At 38.3% G+C, this 23,790-nt stretch overlaps 1 protein-coding gene across 1 annotated transcript in view; it reads right to left on the reverse strand.

The window, feature by feature from the left end:
- Positions 1-7,673: 7,673 nt before the first annotated feature.
- The window catches only part of ABCB1 (ATP binding cassette subfamily B member 1), a 46,703-nt gene continuing 30,586 nt past the window's right edge, over positions 7,674-23,790 (reverse strand). Inside the window, exons 16-26 of the mRNA XM_083376393.1 lie at positions 22,270-22,374; positions 20,769-20,846; positions 18,998-19,081; positions 18,513-18,716; positions 17,310-17,410; positions 16,729-16,869; positions 15,388-15,544; positions 14,550-14,747; positions 13,533-13,739; positions 10,008-10,154; positions 7,674-8,640 (exon numbers count right to left, since the gene is read on the reverse strand). Coding sequence (XP_083232519.1) covers positions 8,434-8,640; positions 10,008-10,154; positions 13,533-13,739; positions 14,550-14,747; positions 15,388-15,544; positions 16,729-16,869; positions 17,310-17,410; positions 18,513-18,716; positions 18,998-19,081; positions 20,769-20,846; positions 22,270-22,374 — 1,629 coding nt within the window. The 3' untranslated portion in view covers positions 7,674-8,433. The remainder of the gene's footprint in view (positions 8,641-10,007; positions 10,155-13,532; positions 13,740-14,549; positions 14,748-15,387; positions 15,545-16,728; positions 16,870-17,309; positions 17,411-18,512; positions 18,717-18,997; positions 19,082-20,768; positions 20,847-22,269; positions 22,375-23,790) is intronic.

Below are 23,790 nucleotides of genomic sequence, written 5' to 3' on the forward strand. Positions count from 1 at the left end.
GGCCTCATGTTATCCATCCAAGAGGTATAACCTTGAAATCAAATATTATTTGGCTTTTTACCTTGGCAACTGGCATGGCTTCTTTAAAAAAAAGAGCTTGGATTGTTTTTTCAACAGCAGTAAACACAAAAGTTTATGTATTGTGATATAGTAAATTATCTGCTGCTTTCTTTTCTTTTCTGTCAACTTACTCAATAATTTAAATTTAAGTTATTTATTTCCTAATTCCAGCACTGGCTTCAATCCAGCTCTTTCAAATACACAATCATAATCTATAGATCAAATGAATTATCATATGTATGTATGGTGAAATTTACAAAGCTCAGTGTTGTAGGATCTATGTTAGAATTAGCATATGTTCTTGAAAAATTAAAGAGCCAGTTTGATCAGGTAGTTAAGGCACCAGGTTAGAAACCAAGAGACTAAATTCTCTAGGCATGAAAAATTGCAGGGTGACTTTGGGACCAGTCACTCTCTCAGTCCCTGTTGGCTCAGTCAGCTCCTGTTGCAATCAATGGACCAACACTTGATTGGTTTAAAACCATGGATCCTTCATTTGTGAGAAAATGCTAGAAACTTTGTTTTTGAAAATAAAGATTGGAAAAATACAGGTAGTACTCGACTTGTAACCACAACTGAGCCAAAAATTTATGTTGATAAGGAAGGCAGTTGCTGCATTTTATGACTTTTTTGCCACAGTTGTTAAGTGAGCCACTGTAGATAATAACATAGTTATGTGAATCTGGTTTCTACACTGACCTTGTCAGAAAGTCACAAAAGGTGATCACATGACCCCAGGGCATTACAATCATCATAATTATGAGTCAGTTGCCAAGAGTTCAAATTTTGATCAAGTAATCATGAGGATGCTGCAATGGTAGTAAATGTGAAAAAACGGTCATAAATCACTTTTTTCAGTGCCATTGTAACTTTGAAGAGTCACTAAATCAGGAATGCCAACCTCAATTTCATTGAAGGCCACATCAGCATTAGGTTGACCTCAAAGGGCCAGTTGCATGTAAGACTATATATATATATATCATATTAGTTCAGGAGTGCTTTATGTCTAAGACACGGGGCCAACAGGATTAACATTTCAGATATGAACAAATATTTCAAATAAATTTGCAAAAAACAAATTTAAAACCAAGAAAAAAACATAAGCTATTTAGATCTCTCTCTCATGCCATTTTGTCCAAGTCGGATGTTTGGCATCTTTTTTTTTTTTTGCCTACAAGTTCATTCCTGTTTGAGGTTGGTTCAGGTTTCTTAACTAGCTTTGGACTGGGCCTGGTGCACGTGTGAGCCTCTCATCTCATGTTTCCTCATGTCTCTGGGGATAAATCTGGGAGGTGAATTGTGGGGAAATTTTTGGTGAGAATTGAAGAAACACACAATCTGAGCTCCTTCCCTGCATTCTCTTTCCTTCCATCGCCAGCCACTCTCTCTCAGGCAGAGGGCACTTTAGCCATGCCCGCCCACCCCTGTGGGCATCGCTGCCACACAGCTCCAAGTGTTGGAGAGACTCCTGCTGGCTGTCCTCTGCTAGCCCTGCTGCCACTGAGGAAAAAGCAAGAAGGTAACTACTCAATCACCACTGCGGTTCTGGTCTTGAGTTTGACTAAGGTACTGTTGTAACTCAAGGACTACCTGTACTGCAATTAAAAAAAACCCCAATCTTTCTGATACTGGAAAAAGCTATTTCATATCCAGTAGATCTACAGTAAGTACAATTTTGCAGGATTTTTTTGATGTATTTTTTTTTGTGGCAGATGCCAAGAAAATTAAAAAGTTATTGTTCCCTACTCCCCACTTGTTCTCTTTTTCAGAGCGCCCCTGCCCATTCCGAGAGGTGCGCGCGCACCTCTCCGAACGACCGGAGTTGCGCGCGCACCTCCCCAAACCTTTGGGGAGGTGCGCGCGTACCTCCACGCGAAGGGGCAGCGGTGCCGCTCTTTCAGGAAGCTGCCGCGGCCCGTCTGTGAAGCTGCCGAAAGCGGCAGCTTAGCAGACGGGCCGGGGCAGCTTCCTCAAAGAGCAGCGCCCCTGCCCATTCCGAGAGGTGCGCGCGCACCTCTCCGAACGACCGGAGTTGCGCGCGCACCTCCCCAAACCTTTGGGGAGGTGCGCGCGTACCTCCACGCGAAGGGGCAGCGGTGCCGCTCTTTGAGGAAGCTGCCGCTTTCGGCAGCTTCCTCAAAGACCGGCGCCACTGCCCCTTCGCACGGAGGTACGCGCGCACCTCCCCAAAGGTTTGGGGAGGTGCGCGCGCAATTCCGGTCGTTCGGAGAGGTGCGCGCGCACCTCTCGGAATGGGCAGGGGCGCCTCTCTTTTTGAGGAAGCTGAGACGGGCCGCGGCAGCTTCCTCAAAGAGCGGCACCGCTGCCCATTCGCGCGGAGGTACGCGCGCACCTCCGGTCGTTCGGAGAGGTGCGCGCGCACCTCTCGGAATGGGCAGGGGCGCCGCTCTTTGAGGAAGCTGCCACGGCCCGTCTGCAAAGCTGCCGAAAGCGGCAGCTTTGCAGACGGGCCGTCGCCGTCGGGCAACTGGGAACCGGTTCCATCTCATTTTTAAAAAAATGGCAGCCGTGTGCGTCCGCGCATGCTCAAAAAACCTTTTTGCGCATGCGCGTGCATGGACACACGCACGCGGCTCCCTCTTTTTTTAATTTGTGATGGAACCGGTTCCCAGTGGCTCTTTTTCTTTTTTAGGTTGCCGACCCCTGCCCCAGGCAATCATCGCATCTTTTAAGATGTGGCTGCTTTTAAGAGTGGCAGACAGATGCTACAATCACACACTTAGTATCATCTTTTGAAATCAAATTTAAAGCAAGGTACAACTATTTAATATAATACACCTATAATAATCAACATTCATTCATTCATTCATTCATTCATTCATCATATAGCTTACTAGGCCAGGGAGGCTACAATGTTAAGCACACATAGGAATCCTGAAGCCTACAGTCATAGTCCAGGGGTAGGCAACCTTGGCTCTTTTATGACTTGTGGACTTCAACTCCCAGAATTCCTGAGCCAGCATGGCTCAGCTTGGAAACTGCCTTTTCCCTCAGCACAGCTGGCTCAGGAATTCTGGGAGTTGAAGTCCACAAGTCATAAAAGAGCCAATGTTGCCTATTCCTGCACTAGTCCATTTATCATACCGGTTTGTTACACCAGTACACCACAAGGGGGTGAACTAGTTTCATACCAGCATTCTCCAAGGAAGTCACCTCATCCCAGGGCTTTTCTTCCACCGATCCTCTGCCCGATCGCGTCTGGGCAGATCCAGCGTAGGTTCCAGCTCCCCACACAGAATGCAGCCAGCATTTTCCAATAATGGCGGTACCTATCTATCTACTCACAAACAATACTTTCGAAATGCTAGGTGCACAGGAGCTAGGGACAAGAGATGGGAGCTGGATTTGAACTATCAGAGTGGTTGCAATTGCTCAGTACATCCAGTGTCATTAAATCTCTGTTCCATCATGTCCCCACTATTCCTTGTTTACATATTTTTAAAATATAGTTGTGTTACATGGTATCTGTCAAACAAAATAATTAGATAGATAGATAGAATATAGTATTTGGCACAAGGACATCTAATATTTAAAAATAAGAATCAATTTAAAACTTGTAACATTATAGCAGTCATAACTGTACTGCAAATATGAGAAGTATTTTTTAAAAAATAAATAATATTATATAACCGGATAATCACACATTTTCTATTTTAATATCTGTATTTCCTGAAAGTATGGACCAAGAAGAAATAAAGAAGAAGAAAGTTATTTCCTTACTGGCCAGTAGTTTACAACATGGCAAGTCTCGCTTTCTATTTTTGCATTTTCCACCCACGTAAAATATTTAAATACATTTCATCACATGCTTAATTTAAGATTCAAGAAAAAGACTTAATTTTGTAACATTGCAAAAATGTTTTCATGGTGTAAAATAAGATAATAAACTAAATCTGTATGTTTTAAGCTGTTACAAAATCATAGAACAAATTTTGTCTGGATTTGATTTAAAATGTCAGAAAATAATTTGGGGTTATAACTTGAGCCAGGCTTGTGCAGGAGCAAGTCAAAATGAAATCCAGACAAATATTATTAAATATTTATTCCCAAATGAATAAATATTTATTTATTCTCCAAAGCAAAGATGTTTGCCTGTGAGGATAGCTACAGAGAAAATGGGGTATAGAGAGGTAGTTTTATAGGTAGACTGGTCCTTGGTGTGGGTTTGAGGGGCTTGTTGATTCTAGTGTGTAGTACTTGAGGGATGTGAGTTTGTATACATGTTGACTCGGAGAAGAGATTGATTAAATCAAACAATGTGGATTGAATCTCTTCCTTTGAACTGTGAAAATTATGTTTACATTATGTTAATTGAGTTTTGTGTTTGCTTGTGTGTAGGATCCAATCTGGGTCATCTATTTTGTGTTTGTGTTTTGTGTTTGCTTGTGTGGATTTACAATTTGAAGTATTTAATTAATTCTTATGTTTGCTCTGATTTTAAAGGATTTTGTTATTGTCACTTACCACTTATCACTTTCTGGGCAACTTTTACAACTTAGTTTTGTTAATCAGTAATTTTGTTAGAGACCTGGGTTAATTATCACATGATTCCCTATAGCAGGGCTTTTCAACCTTTTCACCCATTGTACCACTTTTAGGATATGGCAACATCCGAGTACCACCAGTCGCCTAGCAAGGTGTCAAAAACTTGATGACCACAAAAAAAAAGGAAAAAAGTGAAGTACAGGTAGTCCTCGACTTACAAGTTCACTTAGTGACTGTTTGAAATTACAATGGCACTGAAAAAAGTGCCCCCCAAGCCAAAGCCGAGCAAGATGCCTGCCTGCCCACCCAGCAGCGTTCTTCCTCCTGTCCGAGGTTTTCATTGTTCTGAGCATTTCTATTGAGGATTGGCAGTGGGGGTGGGGAGGTGTTTGGTTTTTATTCCCCCCCTATGCTGGGTGGTTGCAGCAGGTTTTGGTCACTTCACATGACCCTGGGACACTGTGACCATCATAAATATGAATCAGTTGCCAAGCATCTGAATGTAAATCACAAGACCCTGGAGATGCTGCAACATTCCAGCTGATCGGCACTTCTTCTGGGCTCCGCAGAAGTGCCAGGATCAGCACTGAGCTCCAGCTGGAGCCTGGTGCTGATCCTGGTGCTTCCACTGAGCCCTGACAGCCCTGCAGCTCCAGCCATCTCTCGCTCAGGCTTGTGCGGTGCTGCCACCGGTTCAGCTCATTCCCCTCACCGCTACCACTTTTCTAGGGTGGTGTACCACCTGCCAGGTGCCAATGTACCACAGGTGGTACCCGTACCACTGGTTGAAAAGCCCTGGTTTAAGGCCCCCTAGCCAAAAACATTCATTGAAATTTAAAAGCAAGAGCTTTGAAGCCATCTCCAAATGACAGATGCATACATTCTCTGAAATGCAGTCTAGTCCTAGCCCAGGGGTAGGCAACCTTGGCTCTTTTATGAATCATGGACTTCAACTCCCAGAATTCCTGAGTGGGTTATGCTGAATTCTGGGAGTTGAAGTCCATGAGTCATAAAAGAGCCGAGGTTGCCTACCCCTGCCCTAATCAAGATTTCTGTTCCTGGTCATTTTGAATAGTAAGTGGGGAGAGCTAATGCTGTGTATTTCAGTGGGTAGCAAAAGGAAAATTTCAGTTATAAGTAAGAAGTAACTACTATGCAAGTTAGTCATAAATCTACATACTAATATACATTAAAAATAATAAATGTGCTTATAATTACACCCAGCAAATTTCTCCAACTAAAATAAACATATAAAATAAACATACAGCAAATATGGCTGTGATGTTTCAGAAACAGTAATTCTTTTTTATAATGTTTCAGAAAAAGTTAAACAATTTTTATACATTCTTTATTGCCATGTTCTGTTCTATGTATTTGGTTTTATAAAGATTATATGTGTGTGTGTGTGTGTAAATTTTTTGGCTTGCTAACAAAGAATAAAGGGAGACCGATATGATCATTTCAAACTTATTTGTTCTCATCAGTCAGCCGTACCCTTCTGAGATTCGAACCTGGGCCGACTGCGTCTTAAGCAGTTGTTTTAACCCCTAGGCCACAGTCTCTCTCTCTCTCTCTCTCTCTCTCTCTCTCCTTTCTCTCTCTCTCTCTCTCCTTTCTCTCTCTCTCCTTTCTCTCTCTCTCTCTCCTTTCTCTCTCTCTCTCTCTTCTCTCTCTCTCTCTGAAGGGTATGGCTGACTGATGAGAACAAATACCGTAAGTTTGAAATGATAATATTGGTCTCCCTTTATTCTTTGTTAGCAAGCCAAAAAATTTACACAAATATGAGCTGCCACTGCTGTGGCTACTGCCTGTAGATGGCCTTGGGCTAGGCTGAAACAAGAAATAAGATTTGTCCCGTGTCTGGGACTAAGCAAATGTATTCTGGTATTCTGAATGCTTAACAAACATTTTATATATATATATACGCGGTGGCTCAGTGGGTTAGGACGCTGAGCTTGTCGATCAGAAGGTCGGCAGTTTGGCGGGTCGAATCCCGAGTGCCGCGTAGCAGAGTGAGCGCCTGTTACTCGTCCCAGCTTCTGCCAACCTAGCAGTTCGAAAGCACGTAAAAATGCAAGTAGAGAAATAGGGACCACTACGGTGGGAAGGTAACAGCGTTCCGTGCGCCTTTGGCGTCTATTCATGCCGGCCACATGACCACGGAGACGTCCTCGGACAAGCGCTGGCTCTTCGGCTTTGAAACAGAGATGAGCACCAGCCCCTAGAGTCGGAAACGACTAGCACACATCTGCGGGGGAACCTTTACCTTTTTCCTCTCCCCCAGATATTTAACTTTGATTCTCTTTTAATGTCACAACAGGTGGTGATTCCAAATATCTCTCCTTTAAAGGCATTAAAAAAAATTTAAACTGTATATTCACACAAATGACCCAAAACCCACTGGTTATTGAAACTTTATTTAATGACATTCAACAGATACTAGCAGCTGTCCCTTTTAACTGGAAACAACAATTGCTTTTAAAGCTTGTCTCTCATATTTCTTCCACTCCTTCAAAATACAAGTGTTAGTTTTCAAGCTCTAGATATACATTTAAAACCAGAAGTATGTCATTTTGCATTGTATGGTCACAAAGGAAACTTCTTGATCCATCACTTCATAGGGAAGATGATGGTGATAAAATTCTTGAAGTCATCACTCAAATACAGCTGTCAAGATTATAAAGTGCTCAGTTTAGCCAAATGAAGGTAATAAGCAAAGAGAGCTGGAATGCAGAACCTGACTCAAAACAGATGTTTAATGTTAGTGATCCTTCTTAGGAAGTTAGCCTATCCTGTTTAATGTAAGAATGTGAATAGCATCGTCTGTACTTGCTAGTTCCTGCAAATACTGGTTGGGATGCTACTGGAGATAGCATGATAAAACAGATTGGCTCCACGCTGGCAAAGGAGTGAGAAAAAACTGTGTATCCTTCCCTTATTTATTGAACTGATCTGTGGAACATACTATATATTGCAGGAAGCTGGGAAAATAGTAAGAGGATTGCAACTTCTCACTTTTAGGATTGTTTCTCAACAATAAAGGAACCAGCAGCTAAGAAATACTTCTTAGCTAGCATTTGCTAGAGTAGCAATGAAGTCCTGAGAAAAGATGTGTATATCTAAATAATTAGAAATCTACAGACCATATTTTCTCTATAACACTCTATGGATGTGAAAGTTAGACTTTGAAGAAGCAAGAAGAAAATACTGTTGATGGTTTTGAACTTTGGTATTGGAGAAAATTCCTGAGAATATCATGATTAGAAAAAAAAATGGATCATGAAACTGATCAACACGGAATTCTTTCTCAAGGCACAAATAAATGATCAGGTTCAAATATCATACTTTGGGAACATTATATAAAAAAACTTGTTCTCTGAAAAGGTCTATAAGGCTGGGAAAGGTAGAAGGAAGGAAGAGGATGGTGGTGGAAGGTAGTCTAGATTCCCAGAAAGGAGGGGCTGTATTCCAGAAGGCAGAGAGTCAGCAAAGCACGGGAAGTTTGGTCAGGAGGAAGAGTTAAAACAGTTCCTCTCTTGCAATTCCCATGGTATAATACATGGTATGTAAATATTTGCTTCACTTTGGTAAGGTTTCTGCTTACAGGTGAGGAACAATAAAGGAAACTACTCAGAAGTTACTCCATGTATCTTTCTTGATCCTTGAGGACCTGACAAGGGCAACCAGCAGCAATCAAGACGTTTTCAGTTGCTGTGGCAATTAATGCACCTATGGAAGACCTGAAGGACTAAATTGGGGACAGATCATCCTGGTGAAAATCTATCTGTACGGTCGTTAACAGTCAGCCTAGCTTAATGCCACATAACCCATCAATCAAATTAATTCAAGTAAGGTTCACTTTCGTATTTATACATGAGCTGTTCCTGCCTGTACATTGACTAGTGAATAATAAATTCCTTTTTCAGCCAGTAGTTGCTGATGTGTTCCTTGTTCCATGATTTTCCCTTTGTGGATTACGGCTATACTGTCAGCATTCTGCACTGTTGATAAGCGATGAGCTATTATAATGCAAGTACGACCTTGTCTGGCTTTATCCAAAGCCTCCTGGACAATCTATTGAAAAGAAAAAATGTATTTTAATATATGAAAAAAAATTCTCTTCTATTCTCTAAGAACATTTATTTATTTATTTATTTATTTATTTATTTATTTATTTATTTATTTATTTATTAATTAATTAAATTTGTATACCGCCCTTCTCCCGAAGGACTCAGGGCGGTGAACAGGGCAATACATATCAAAAACAAGATACAAAAATTAAAAACGATTAAACAAAATTCCCATGAATAAGTTAAAACACATTAAAAGTAGGTTAAAACACATTAATAAAACCCAACCCCATCCCATCAGGCCAGGCCAGCTTGTTCGAAAAGGTAGGTTTTGAGATCGCGCCGGAAGGAGCGGAGGTCAGGCGCCATTGTGACTAGGAGCTTAATGTACATCTAACTCTGAAACAGCTTCCTGCTTTAATTTGAGCTATTGTTAATTTTCTAGTTATGAATCCTTTTGGAGACCTAGTAGCTTAGTTATTAGGGGGCTAGATGCCCAAGAATTCAAATTCTTTTACACTGAAGCAAAGTATTAGTTCATTTGGCAGGATTGTCCATGCTAGCTAAAATTGGTTCTTGATATCTGTCTGTCCCAATAAATCTGATAGGATAGATATTTTTTCGTCCCTGTTCCTTAAATGTTGCTGCAGTCAGTGTGCTTTTTCTCTAGCCATTCCACACCTATGCAATAGACTCCCACCAGACATTGAAGAGGTCCATATCCTTTTAGCCTTCTGAAAGGCTGTGAAGATCTGCCTCTTCTGCCAAGCATTGAGTTAGGATGGGGGTTGAGTCAGGAGGCTAATAATGTGGTTGCTGGGCACGAGATGAGATGGTTGTTTAGTTTTTATTATTTTTGCTGGTTGTTATGAATTGCCTAGCTTCCTTATATAAGATAGGCAGCCATATAATATATACATATGTATATATAGGTATGGGTGTAGGTATATGTATGTATGTGTGTATACACATACACATGTATATAGCATGTATATATGTGTGTTATGTCTGCGTATTGGCAGATATATACATTCTTTTGAGAGCAGACAACAGATTTTCATTTTTAATGTGTGCCAGTGTACTCACATTAAAAAATGATAATAAAGATTATCTTGTCCGTCCTGTCCTGTCATGTCCTATCCTATCCTATCCTATCCTATCCTACCCTACCCTAAGTTCTTTACAGTAAATAACATCAACAACAACTAGAAAAAGAAGCATTTCCAGTTGAATAAAAATAGCCAGGGACTGAAATTGAGTTTTTTTCCCTGTACTTATACTATTTACGTATGGTCTGGCTCATATGATATCCTGTATTGTAAAATCTTCCCAATTGGAAGCTTATGTTTTCTGCATTGATAAAATAATTACCTTTTCACTTTCTGTGTCAAGGGCAGAGGTTGCTTCATCCAACAGCAGAATTTTTGGCTGGCGGAGGAGAGCACGGGCAATAGCGATGCGCTGCTTTTGGCCCCCAGAGAGTTGAGTTCCTTTGTCACCAACAGCAGTATTGTATTTCTATAAGTAATCGACATTATTTCAATAAATATTGGTGTAACAATTAATTTGATCATTTATGCCAATGCCCCCCAACCTTTTGGGCACCAGAGACTGATTCTGTGGAGAAAGGTTTCTCCGTGGAATGGAGGGGGCATGGTTTTGTGTGCTGCCTACATCGTGCAGATAAGGCTTTGCTTGTTTGGGTGGACCAGTTGCTGGCATGCCACAAACCGGTGCCAGTTCATGGGCCCCTGATCTATACCAATCAACAAGCTAGATTCTTTGGATGTAAAATTCCTTCTCTCTCTGTCTCTCTGTCTGTCTCTGTCTCTCTCTCTCTCATACCGTTCTTTCCTTTGGGGAGCATTTCAGTTAAAGTACAATCTCTTAGTAGACTGTCAATGCTCCAGGTTGAGCAAAATTGGAATTTATCAAGAGGTTAAAAGCTTAATTAATTAATTAATTAACCCTACTAATGTCATATAAACAGCCATATACCAAAGATACCATGTTTTCTCCCAAATAAGACCCACCCAGAAAATAACCCTTAGCCTGATTCTTTGGCCTGCGACTATAAGTCGTACCCCAAAAGTAAGCCCTAGTTAAGAGCCCGCCCACTCCGTCCCACCATCTGGTTTCTCACTGCCACAATGGGGCATGAGTGCGTGCATCGCAACGGAGCTGCCGTCATTAGTTGAGATGAGGCAGGTGGGAGGATAGAGCTGCTCTACGTGTCCCGCACCTGCTTGCCTCAGGGCCCCCATAGCCAGGCCATTCCCCTCAGCAACCTCTCTCGCCTTACTCGGTCCCTCTCTGCTATTTTGGAGCCAGGGGAAGTGATGGCAAAAGACTCCACCACTGCTGCACTACAGTCGTGTCTGCCGCTAGAGGGGCTTTCTTCAGTCCTGGTCACCCAGTTTCCCCCCATAGATCAACTGCCCGGCGGCACCTGCCGCCTCCTTCTCCCCCAACTCTCCTTTGGTTTGTGCCCTGACCAGGCAGTGCAAGCTTCCCCTGCCAATCTCCTTCTGCCTGCCAGACATCCACTGAACCTGCCTGCCCGCTCACTCCCACCACCTGCTTGCCTGTGACTGCAACAGCTTACAGGGCTTCCTAAGGCAGATACCGCTGGAATGTGCCTTCAGAAGGGAGGCGGCAGGGTGAGCAGCTGGGTCACTGAATGGGTGGGAGGAGGTCACCTAGTGGGGAGTGGCCTGGCTGTGGGAGTCCTAAAATAAGCGGGTATGGGTGCATGTGGTAGCTCCACCCTCCCACCTGCCTCGCCTCATCTCGTGGCAGCAGTGTGACACCTGCTCTTCTGCCCCGTTGCATCCATGAGCAACCAGATGGTGGGATGGTGGGCTGCAAAGTCAGGCATTCCCCTGAAAAGAAGCCCTAATGGGCCTTTTGTTCCAAAAATGATGTTATTGTTGGGGAAACATGGTATATACCTCAATATCCAAGGCTATGTAGGTAGTGAGGGGACATTTCAATCATTTTATGGCAGTTGAAGAAAATGAAAGAATACTCCCAATTCAGCAGGCTGTTGTTAGTTGTAGTTCATAATAACCTTCTGCATATATTAAGTTCAAAGAACTCTAGATAAAGTAGATTACAGATAATCCTTGATTTACAACAGATTGTTTAACAACCTTTTGAAGTTATGATGGCCTTGGAAAGCATTTCTGGCTGACGTAAAATGCCCTCCCCCCCACCCAGGTACATGGTTACATGACTGCATTTCAGGTGTATGGCAATTGTCTTGCATTTATGACTTCTTGTAACATCCCTGGGGACATTTCTGAATATGTAACCTTTTGTAAGTTTCCAGTGGTTTTTGCCAGTTTCAGGCAAAAACACCCATTTGGGAGAATAGATGTGTTTAACAACCATTGTAAAATTGGGTGCCTTAACTTACAAATGCAATGACTTACTATTGAAATTCCTATCCCAGTTGTGGTTGTTAGTCAAGGACTATCTGTACAAGAATTCCTTTTGATTGGGGCTCAGGCTTAAGCATGAAATGAAAACTGCACCAGTTGCTGACATAGATGACTTATGACAGGACTTGTATGGGAGATATTTCTAAGATTTTTCAGAACTATAGTATCCTTGTATATTGCTTCCTAGTTGGGAATCAATAACACTATTCTGTAGTGGTTCTATTCCTTCTATTCCAATAAGCGTTGGTGGGGATGGACAGCTGTCCCATTGTTATTTCCATGTGGGGTGCCTAGAATTTTTCAAATTTTTATGGTAGGCGTGACCAGGGACATGTTCAGTCAACTGTGCAGTTGTGACCTTTCTTAAATCAGGAACCTGAACTTTTCATTATCTTTCAGATTACTGCAACTTGCCCTGCTACGTTACTGACCAGGGATAATTGGTACAGCAGGCATAGGTGGAACTTTTAGCTTCAATTCAATTCATTAAAATGAGGAACTGAAAACAGTTTCTAGGATGACCCAATAGGTTCGGCTGATTCAGATTTGAGTAAACAGCCCTGCAAGTACTTAAGTGCCAAGTATTAATCAATTGTTTTAGAATTGTAAGTTGTCTAGAACTTAAGTAGAAATATTTAGGGAAAATATTAGTGTATATTAGTCCTTGACTTACAACCTTTTGTTTAGTGAACATTCAAAATTATAACAACACAGAAAAAGTGACTTGTGGTATTTTTCACACTTACAACCATTGCAGCATCCTATGGTCAGATGATCAAAATTTAACCACTTAACAACTGGCTTATATTTATAAAAGTTGCAGTGTCCAAGGGTCACGTAATCAACTTTTGTGATGTTCTTACAAGCAAAATCAATGGGGAACTTAGATTCACTTTACAACCAAGTTACTAACTTAACAACTGCAAAGATTCACTTAAACCTGTGGTAAGAAAAGCTGTAAAATTGAGTAAAACTCACTTAACAAATGTTCGCTTAGCAACAGAAATTTTGGGCTCATAAGTCGAAGACTATCTCTATGCATATATTATTGCACATAAGGATTTAGAAGAGTGAACCAACCCTAGAGGGCTCCTCCACTATTAGGATGCAGATTTAGTAGAAACAATAATAAGTAATCTTAGGAATCACTTAGGCGAGATAAGTGGTATAGAAATGTGATGAATAAATAAATTGCACATAAGAAATCATACAATTTAATTAGTATAATAAGAGATAATTCTAACCCTCTAATTTTAATTTGCTAAAAGTTTTTTAAACATAATTAATTAAGTGCTATCATGGATATGCAATCTGTTATTCTTTATGGCAACATTTTGGTTAATTTCCACATCAAGAAAAACTCCTTAACATTATACCATCAAGAAGAGTCTCTTTGCTACTGAGAAAGCACACCTACGAATTCAATGAAAGACATGTTAGAAAAGGAACTTACTTCTGGTAAAGATTCAATGAAGGAATGTATATTGGCTGCTTTAGCTACTTCACATATCTCATCAAATGATACCTCTCTACTGTTATCACCATAGGCAATATTTTCTGCAATACTGCAGCCAAATAGAGTTGGTTCTTGAGAAACAATTCCAATCTGAGACCGCAACCACTGAATATTTAACTGCTTTTCATTTTCACCATCCAAAAGCTGAAAAAAAAATAGAGTTATTGCAGTTTAGAGGCAGAGAATTTTGTGATGTACAATGCATATTAGCCTTCAAAAATGTTATCAGACACACTTGCAAAGAAGGAAGACGACAACCAGCTGGAAAGTGGCTGAACTCATTTATGGTGGCATTGAGTATATTGTAAGGATATTTGAAAGAATAGGCTAGGGATAGAGAAAAATCTATGTCTACAGTTGCTAAGAGTTGAAAATGGCTTGATGGCATCTAATCAATCAATCGCGCATTACCAAAAAAAAATGACAGAAAATCCCACAAGAAAGAAGATGAAAATATGATCAATTTAATGCATAATTTCAATGGAATGAATGAATGAATGAAATAGAAATGAAATGTTTAGATCGAATTTTACCTCATCCCAAGATGAGTTTATATCAAAAATGTTGCTGGATTAAGTTCCAGGCACATAATCAATATAAAGAAGAGGATGGAAGTTACAGTCCAACAACACCCAAAGGTTACAAGTTCCCCATTTCTTAAATTGCCCTAAATTATTCTTGACATGGAGGTAGCTCCTGAAGGACAATGATCCAGAGTAAGACATGGGACCTCACTTTTCATTTATATACCACAGCATGAATTCCAATAAGATCATTTTTTTCTAAAGGTGTTCAAAATTCCCAGAGGGAAAATAAAAAAAATATTTTTTAAAATAAAATGGTACCAGATTTTGGCAGCTAGGGTTCAATTCTGAGTAGGAATATTTTATTATCTAGCATTATATTATATTTTGAATTTTGAAAACAATATAAGCAAAATCCAAATGAGTTTACCACTTCTCCACTCAGGGGATCATAGAATCTTTCAAGCAACTGGACTAGCGTGCTTTTTCCACAGCCACTGCTTCCCACAAGCGCCACGGTTTGTCCCTTTTCTATAGCAATATTCAGACCTTGAAGCACTGGAACATCTGGCCGGGTTGGATAGTTGAAAACTACTTCCTTAAATGCTATATTGCTACTAAATGTTTCCTAGAATCCAAGCAACATCCATACAGTTAAGAAAAATGGTTGACAAATTCATAAAAGAGACATATCAAAAGTAAAGCAAGTAGTAGTGGTATTAGCCATCCAAATTATTTTGTAACTTTCCTTTGCTAAATCTAAAAGTTATCATTCTAATTAAAAAGCTATTTTAATGCCTTCTAAGACTGAAAGAGCTGTAATTTAATATTATAGCCTCAGAAGGCAGAAGGCAGAGGAATGACTTCCAAATGAACATACTATTCTTGCACAACAAAGATGTGCTAAGTTTACAAGTCTAGATTTCTAGCTAGGAATTCTGATAATTGAACAATTTTAACAAAACCTGGACTAAACAAATCAACAAATTACAGAAATTAGTACAATAATGTGAACAATGCAGTATCTTGATTTTTGCACCATAATTGCTGAATCAATAGCACAATTCCATATGCCATTATTTACAATGAAATAGATAGTTGGGATTACCTGTGCCTGTGAAAAGAAAGGCTGATAATTTATTAGGTTGCATGTGTTGGAATAATATGCCACACATTAACCTTGTGAATCTACCAATCAATAGCTCATAAATTATAGTCCTCGCAGTAGGTAAGTCAAGTGTTGAAAATATGTCCAAAAATCAACTTACAGGCTTCTTTCCTTCTTCACTGTAATTATCTATAGATGGGACTCTTTCAAATAACATGAACATATGAGCAGCAGATACTTTGGCTTTGGCATAATCTGGTGTGAATGAAAAGGTCTGCCCTACGGCCATGGCACCAAATACAATGCAGGAAAATACTCTGGAACAACAAAGTAACAAAACAGGACAACACGTTACATTACTGAAGAGCTGGGTACATGAACATTTTATTATTTTCTTTGTGGTTAATGAGAAATTATCATAATGACTGGGAAATCAGGGAATAACATTGCAAATGCATTTGGAAGAGACCAGTTTGTGAAAGATTGACCGTGCAGTAATGGCAAAACCTTTTGACTCACCATGTTAAAAATTCGGAAAATGCCTATCTTGACTTAGCTGGTGTGTCACTGCCCGCCCCCAACAAGAGAACAATTTTTAAATATTCGTTTTAAAAAATGCAGTCAATTATGTGTAGTGTTACGTATTATATAATAATTAATGGATTGAACTAAGTAAAACAAAATCATTTTCGGAGGGTCTGAAAGTTGCACAAGAGCACACCCCAGTCTCACACCCCATTCTCATGCAGCGTCTAAAAATCACACAAGAATAGGGAGTACTTTAGAAAATAATTGTTTTGGGGTGTTGGTAAATGCTGGCATCTACCCAAATTTTATAGAATGTCATCAGTTCATCATCACTGTCCTAATACTATAGATGCTTTACTATAGTATTCTATTCTGGAAAAAGTTGCATGTACAAAAATGTCAAATCAATCATGCAAAAATAAATTTTAATATTGCGGTAGTTATCTGCCTTTTTATCACTGGAATTCATGAACTGTATGTATTTCCTATTTTAATTAAATGCTTAAACAATTGCTCTTTTGGAAAAAGCAATTAGTGCTACTTCTAGAGACATGGCTCACCAACTTTTAGATCACCATCTTAGTCAGACATGCCAAAGATTAATTTAAATTGATCAATATTGCTTTTCATCTCATGCTAACTCATTATTCGAGATGTCCAAATTTTATTTCTTATGTAGTAATGCTATTTTTTTACTCTTAACCTTTGCTCTACTTAAGTAGTCAGTCAAGGTTAAGAAGACAAGAGTCTAGATCTTCATTTATTGTGAGAACCAAGTTAATTTTTGCTGCGCATGGTTCCAGAATTTTTCTAAAATGCCTGGCAGATCATTCCTTCCACATAAATATTACTCTTCCTCCTGAAACTTTAACTGTCCTACCAGGCCACCCATTCTAGCATTTAGTTAATCACAATTTCTAGTATACTATGATGTAATTGGAATAGTTTTTTAAAATATTGTAGTGTTACATACAAGAATACAGACTTAAAATCCATATATCGATTTGCAATAAGGTAGGCACCAAAACGAAAACAGGCTGCATAGCAGAAGTACAACATTGCTTGGGAAATGCCAAAAGTTAGTCCGTGAAGATGTGCTTTTTTTACAGAATTTCTGTAACAAAAATGGAAAAAAGTTGGGTTTTTTCATACTGATACATTCCTTGCATATTTATTAATAAAATAAAATCCATCAGAATTCTATATGGATAATTTATGCTAATCTTTCTTAATATAGTACAAATCTATATTTAGGGAACTCTAGAGGAAGGGGACGACAGAGAATGAGGTGGCTGGATGGAGTCAATGAAGCAGTAGGTGTGAGCTTAAATGGACTCCAGAAGATGGTAGAGGACAGGAAGGCCTGGAAGAACGTTGTCCATAGGGTCGCGATGGGTCGGACACGACTTCGCAGCTAACAACAACAACAAGAGGATGATAAAAGTTGTAATTTGGTACAAGTAGAGGGCACTATACTGGAAAAGACTGTGATAAAATCTTCAATTTCTAATTCATTGTTTCCAAATGTTGCCAAGACATTTTAATATTTCTTACTTGTAAGGTCCATTCAAATTTTCCCCATACATTTGTTCAAATTTTCTTTCTTCAGTGAGGGAAACTACAGTTCGAATATTTCCAATAGCTTCTGTTGCAATCTGTAAAATGCAAAAAATGCAATCTGTAAAATGCAAAAAATACAGTAGTAACAGAAAATAATGAACTCTCCAATTTGATTTTTGCTTCAAAAAGCAAGATTTAGGTCAGCATTTACCAAATTGGCATTTTCTAATCCTAATATATTAGGATGATATTTTAAGACCATTACTCTTGAGGAAAAAATAACTTGGCAAAAGGTATAAAAACACTATATTCTGTCACTATGGCAAAATAGTTTTACATATTTGCCACCAAATTTTAATTTTGGAACCAGAGCATAGTTACTTCTTGTTATCTGCTGTAAGCATTGACAGAAGCACTACTTATCATACTAATTCATGGAAAAATAGGTATGCTTTATTGAATAAGCCACAAATATCATGTTTTCATTTATAACACTAAGCCAAAATTAAATATATCAGGTGTGGAGGTTTTTGAGGTGCAGGAAACTGCATTTTGATTTCCTGATCTTCTGAAGGGCTACAGGACAAAATCTGATATTGTTCTGATATCATCAATAGTTTTTATGGGCAGGATTAGGAGTCAGAAGAAAACTCATTTTCATTCTAATCCTGTGAAACCAGCCAGAATCACTAAAATCATTATGATGAAGGGAGAGATGTTAGTTGCAGCATTAAGTTTTAACATCAGCAACTGCAATATCTTTTGAAGTGGAAAACAATCTGGGAGAGAGGATGGATTTAATAACTGTCTTGAAGGTTTTCTTCCCAAATACAAGAAAAATGGAAACAACAGGTACTCAAATTAAACAAGATCTGATGCAAGATGCAATGTGCATTCCCAAACAGGAGTTTGCCAACTAATTAGTCCTCTGTTAGGATTCAATCTTCCCCAACTGACACCTTGATTTGTACTGGGACTCCAAGAACTCCTAGAAGCAAGCTTGGATTCTCGGAAGATGTAATCCTGAAATATCTGGAGAACAGCAAATTGAAAGAAGCTACTATAAATTGTAAGAGAATCAAGAAAAAAATAGTTGTTGTCTTTTATATCTCTCTGTGTTTCTTTCTTAGTTTCAATACAGCTTGTTCACCAGTATTTGGATTTGCTATTCGAGAGAATGATTGATCAAAAACTTACCTTCCCTGCACCTTGAAGTTCCTTTTTATCTTTCTCAGCATGTCCAGATAGCATTCTGATTTCAATGAGTCCTGCTACTGCAATGATTGGCATGAGAGCCAGAAGTAGAAGGGTCAACTGCCAGCCATACACAAATGATACAACAATTGCAGTCCCAAGATTAGCAATGTTTTGGGCAATCATACCTAACCTTTCCCCTGTAGCCTGAGAAAGGAGGGGAGAAAAAGAATATTAAAACCATTTAGTAGATGAACTCTTCATATAGAGACAAGAGTGGAAAACTACAGTGGAAGGCATTCAGAAGAATTTATTTTCTGCTTCCTGTTATTTCTCACCGATACAATCTAAAAAAAAAATCCCTGCATTCATTAGGAACTTCATATTTGCATGTTTGCTATAGTAAATAATTAATCCATGGTTGAATTTCTGTTTTGGATAATACAGAAAAGCTCTTGGGAATAGATTAGAAATGTGTCATTACTTACACCTTTTACTTCAGAAGCATCATTTGCAAGTCTTGTAGTTAGGGCTCCAGTACTGTTTTGGGGATTATCAAACCAACTGATATCCTAAAAAACATTTCAAGTAACAATTTATGTTCAAAGAAAACTTTTCAAATCAGATTAAATAAAAGGTCAGAATTTAGATAGAATCTACGCTGCATTATAATTATCATAATTCCTTTTCATGAAATTATGAGGTTCTTTTTTGGGGTAGACTTCTATTGAAAGATTAGGGTTTTTTAAAATAAACTATGTAAGATTTCTTCTTCTTTTCCCAATTACATACTTACAGATTTAAAGCAATAGCATCAATTTTCCATTTTTTTCTTTGTACCCTTTATTTCAAGTAATTAACATGATTTAGCTTTAGAACATATTAAACCTTTTGCTATGATAATAGTTTCACATGAGATTTTTTTTCCCCAGGAAGGAAGAAAATCATAAGAATAGAAATACCCCAAATGATGAAAAATGAATAAAAAAGTGGATTGTTATTAGCAAGAATTAAAAAGCAATTTTTAAAAATTATTGGAACACAGCATTAAATGTTTCAGAGAAGTAAGCTCCCTCCTATGGGGAACGTTTACAAAAAAATTACCTAACTGAATTAATTTTCTATTCCCCCTTCAAAAGATCTTTCAATACGCCCACTGAATGACATCAAAAGATGATTTTGCTGATTTGCATTGTTCATTTGTATATTCATTCAGTGTTTGTTATTTAGATTTATACATCATATTTCCTTGTAGGATTCAATACAAATTATATAATACTACCATTGTCACGATTCTGGCTGATGATCCCAACAAAGCAAGCACACCTGAGACAATGCAATCTCTAATGCCAGATTTATTTGGGAAATGCATACCAGCATTAATGAACAAAAAGTTAGTCCTGATTAAATTGGCACAAAAGCAGTATATTAAAAGTGTAGCAACTCCTCTCCCTGCCCCCCACAGTGCAGGTCACATTGTCCAATTAAGCTCCAGACAACTATGAGAAAGACTGTTTTGGAAAGAGTTTTCCAAAACAAACTTGTAGATGACCTTGCTGCACCAGCTTGCACTACACATTCCATTCTCCCCACTCTTTCCCTCCCCACTTCTCTAGACAAGCCAAGGGAAAAAATATACGAAGTAGCATGAAGTTTTCCAGGCTTGCCAACCATAATTTTCCCCACAGCAAGAATTTTACGAGATAGACTCAAATTTGCTGAAGATTTTAAATCATCTAGGTTTAGATTTAAACTTGAATCTTTCCAAACCTAATCCAGCACCTAACCAATATTACGCACTGCTTCAATAACTGCTGTAGATTAGAAGTCCTATATAATAGTTAATTTCTAAAATCATGATAATAATAATTAATAACTGCTTGTAAGCTGCCCAGAACTTCTGTGAGTGGGTGGCCATATAAATTTCTCAAATAAAATGAAAATAAAACAAATATGAAACTTTCTAACTGTGGTGAATTTTGAGACTGTTTTAAACCAGAAGGCTGACATTTAAACTATTGTTTAACTTGCCTCTAGAAAAAACAAAGTGCATACTGTGGGATCTCTTACTTTAAAAATGATTTATTATACCATTATACCATAAGGAAAAGCATTGTTTAAGAAATACAATCTACATTACTCCTTGGATACATGTTTTGTATATTTTCATACATTTTGGAATGTACAACAAGCCATGACCAATTGAGCTGAAATGGTATAAAAGCAACAAAACAAATAGGGCACATTTCTTCTGCATACCTGTCTAAGTATTGCTTTGAATCCCATGTAACGTAGCTTCATTGTAAGAATCTCTCCAGATCTGCCAAAACTGAAACCCTAAAAGAGAAGATTATTGCAAATAATTGCCACAAATATAAAAGCAACACAAAGCCAAATGGAAGAGCACCACAGTGTTCTTTTCATAGGACAGAAAATAAAACACCTAGAAAACAAACATTCAGAGAGAATAGTAAAAAGAAAATCTAGATAATAGTCACAATGTTTTTTTATGTTCTGCTGGTTTTTATGAGCACCACATATAAAAAAAAATAGGTGAAGATCCAATAGCACTATTGTGGCCACCATCTTGCTTTTCTGAACACATTCTGTGGTAAAGTATTATTACGGTTTATAAAACCCTAGTAAGGCCACACCTGGAATACTGAGGCCAATTTTGGTCACCATATCACAAAAAGATGTTGAGAGTTTGGAAAAAATTCAGAGAAGAGCAACCAAGATGATCAAAGGCTTGGAGACTAAAACTAGAACGGCTAAGGGACTTGAGTTTGGCTAGTCTAAAGAAAAGAAGAAATAGGGGAGACATGATAGCAGTATATTCCAGTATCTGAGGGGCTGCCACAAGGCAGAGGGGGCCAGGTTGTTCACCAAAGCACCAGATGGAAGGACAAGAAACAATGGTCGGAAACTGTTCAAAGAGAGAAGCAACCTGGAATTAAGGAGAAACTTCCTGACAGTGAAGACAATCAACCAGTGAAACAGCTTACCCCCAGAAATTGTGGGTGCTCCATCACTGGAGATTTTTAAGAAGAGACTAGATATTCACCTATCTGAGACAGTGTAGGTTCTCCTGTTTGAGCAGGGGGCTAGACTAAAGACCACCAAGGTCCCTTCCAGCTCTATTCTATTCTATTCTATTCTATTCTATTCTATTCTATTCTATTCTATTCTATTCTATTCTATTCTATTCTATTCTATTCTATTCTATTCTATTCTATTCTACTCTACTCTACTCTACTCTACTCTACTCTACTCTACTCTACTCTACCCATGCAAACAGTTGCTCCACCAAAGTCCAACACACTTTATATTTAGCTCTTTCCCTTTTGGACCATTTACTTTCTCTCTTAAATTGGTTTTCTAAAGTAAATATGATTAGAGACCATTAGTAGAATCCACATTTTAATTAGACTAATAGTGTGCCACATGGTTCAATTATTGTTAAATTATCATAAAGAATAATAATTTAAAATGTCAGTAGAATCATTTAAAATACACTACATTAAGACACAGGCATGATGTTTTCCTTTCCATAATTAAAGCTTTAATTTTCCAAATAGCCACACAACCTCATGAGAAAAACTTTGTTTTTCCTGATTTAATAATAGCTCTAGAATGCCGTAGCTCTGGAGATCATAGATGTCTGGAGCTGCCTATAAATTGGTAGAAATTCCTTGAGTTTTCTTCTTCCTAAATATTTTCAGAATCCATCTAAAAATGATAATAAAACAATGCAACTTACTTGAAGAAAAAAGGTAATGAAGGAAACAATGCCAATCCCTAAGAATAGCAGTGAATAGAGATTGCTCTTTTCACGCACAACTTTGGAATCTTGTATTGCAAAAACCTATGGAAACAATAATTTCAGCCTTAGTTTTATTTCATTTACTTCCAATGTGGTATTATACATTGTTTATATAATAACAATATATATATAACTTTTTATGTTCTGTACATCACAAAATCAAACTCTCTTAATAGTTTTTTAAAAGTTTCTCTTGTCTCAATTCTAGTCACTCTCAAGGCAGCTTATACTAGTATAATTCTGTTTTAGTTTTAAAGTAAAGCTAAATCTCTATGGAGATTCTCAGTCATCCAGGTCATGGTTGTCCCAAAGATGCTTTTTCACAAGGCAATTGGACTTTTTTGTTTTTCTTTGAATCTCATCCAAGAAGCTGAAGGAGCTTCCTGGATGAGAAGCGAAACATCTTCAAAGAAAAACAAGAAAGTCTTGAAAAAGCACCCTTGGGACAAGCATGACCTGAATGACTGAGAATCTCCATAAACTTTTAAAGTAAAGCTTTCTTTCTCCTCCCAATGTAATAATCCGTAACACTTCACTGAAAATATTGGCTCAGTGGCTGAAATGTACCCAATTCTTCATGGTCATTTTCTCCTATGGCAGGCACATTGCTCTCCAGAGGCATTTTGGCAGATATTACAGGAAAGAATGAGATGCCTGTCCTTTATTTGCCTGCCTAATGCCTGCCTGGTGTTTTGGCATTATGTGGGCTGTCTAAATACATGGGTGTTGGCCAGAAAGAAAAAAATTGGCTAATATGTGACCTTTGTTTTTTGGAGTGTTTTTATTTTTATTACAGGAAGGTTCCACAAGTATTTCTGCTCCGTAAGTGGCTAATCAAACATTCCCTCATCTCACAAGCCTTTATTAAAGTCTTTGACCAGCATTAAAGAAGATCATCATTGCCATAGAAAATAAAAATATGATCGAGAATAAATGGGTTTTACGTATAAAAGGTAAATTTTTGAAGAAAATGATTTAAAATAAAAAGTTCAGCTACCAACATTATAGCTAACAATTTAATAATATTTACATTAAGAGAATACAATTTTATATTCATAGTACAACCCCAAGGAGGAATTAATATGTACTGGTAACCAACAAATCTCACATGCTGCTCTGCACAAAATTCTCTTATAAAAAAATTACCATGTATATTTGTTTATATATGTGTGTGTTTGGGACTGGAAACTCCATTGTTAAGTGACACAATTGTTCAATCAAATTTGACCACACTGCTTAACAACAGCAGTTCTAAGAGTCCTAGTCACTATCATTAAACTAGGACCTCACAAGACCATGACTTGCAACTTCCTCATTGACACTGTGGGAAGCCAGCAGGGTGGGTCACAAATTGTAAGCACATGACTGCAGGGACACTGCAACAACTGTAACTATAAAGATCGGTTGTAACTACCACTCATTTAATAATGTTGTAAGTTTGAACAGTCATTGAGTGAG

Source organism: Vipera ursinii (genome assembly GCF_947247035.1).
Source record: "Vipera ursinii genome assembly, chromosome: Z".
Taxonomy (NCBI): domain Eukaryota; kingdom Metazoa; phylum Chordata; class Lepidosauria; order Squamata; family Viperidae; genus Vipera; species Vipera ursinii.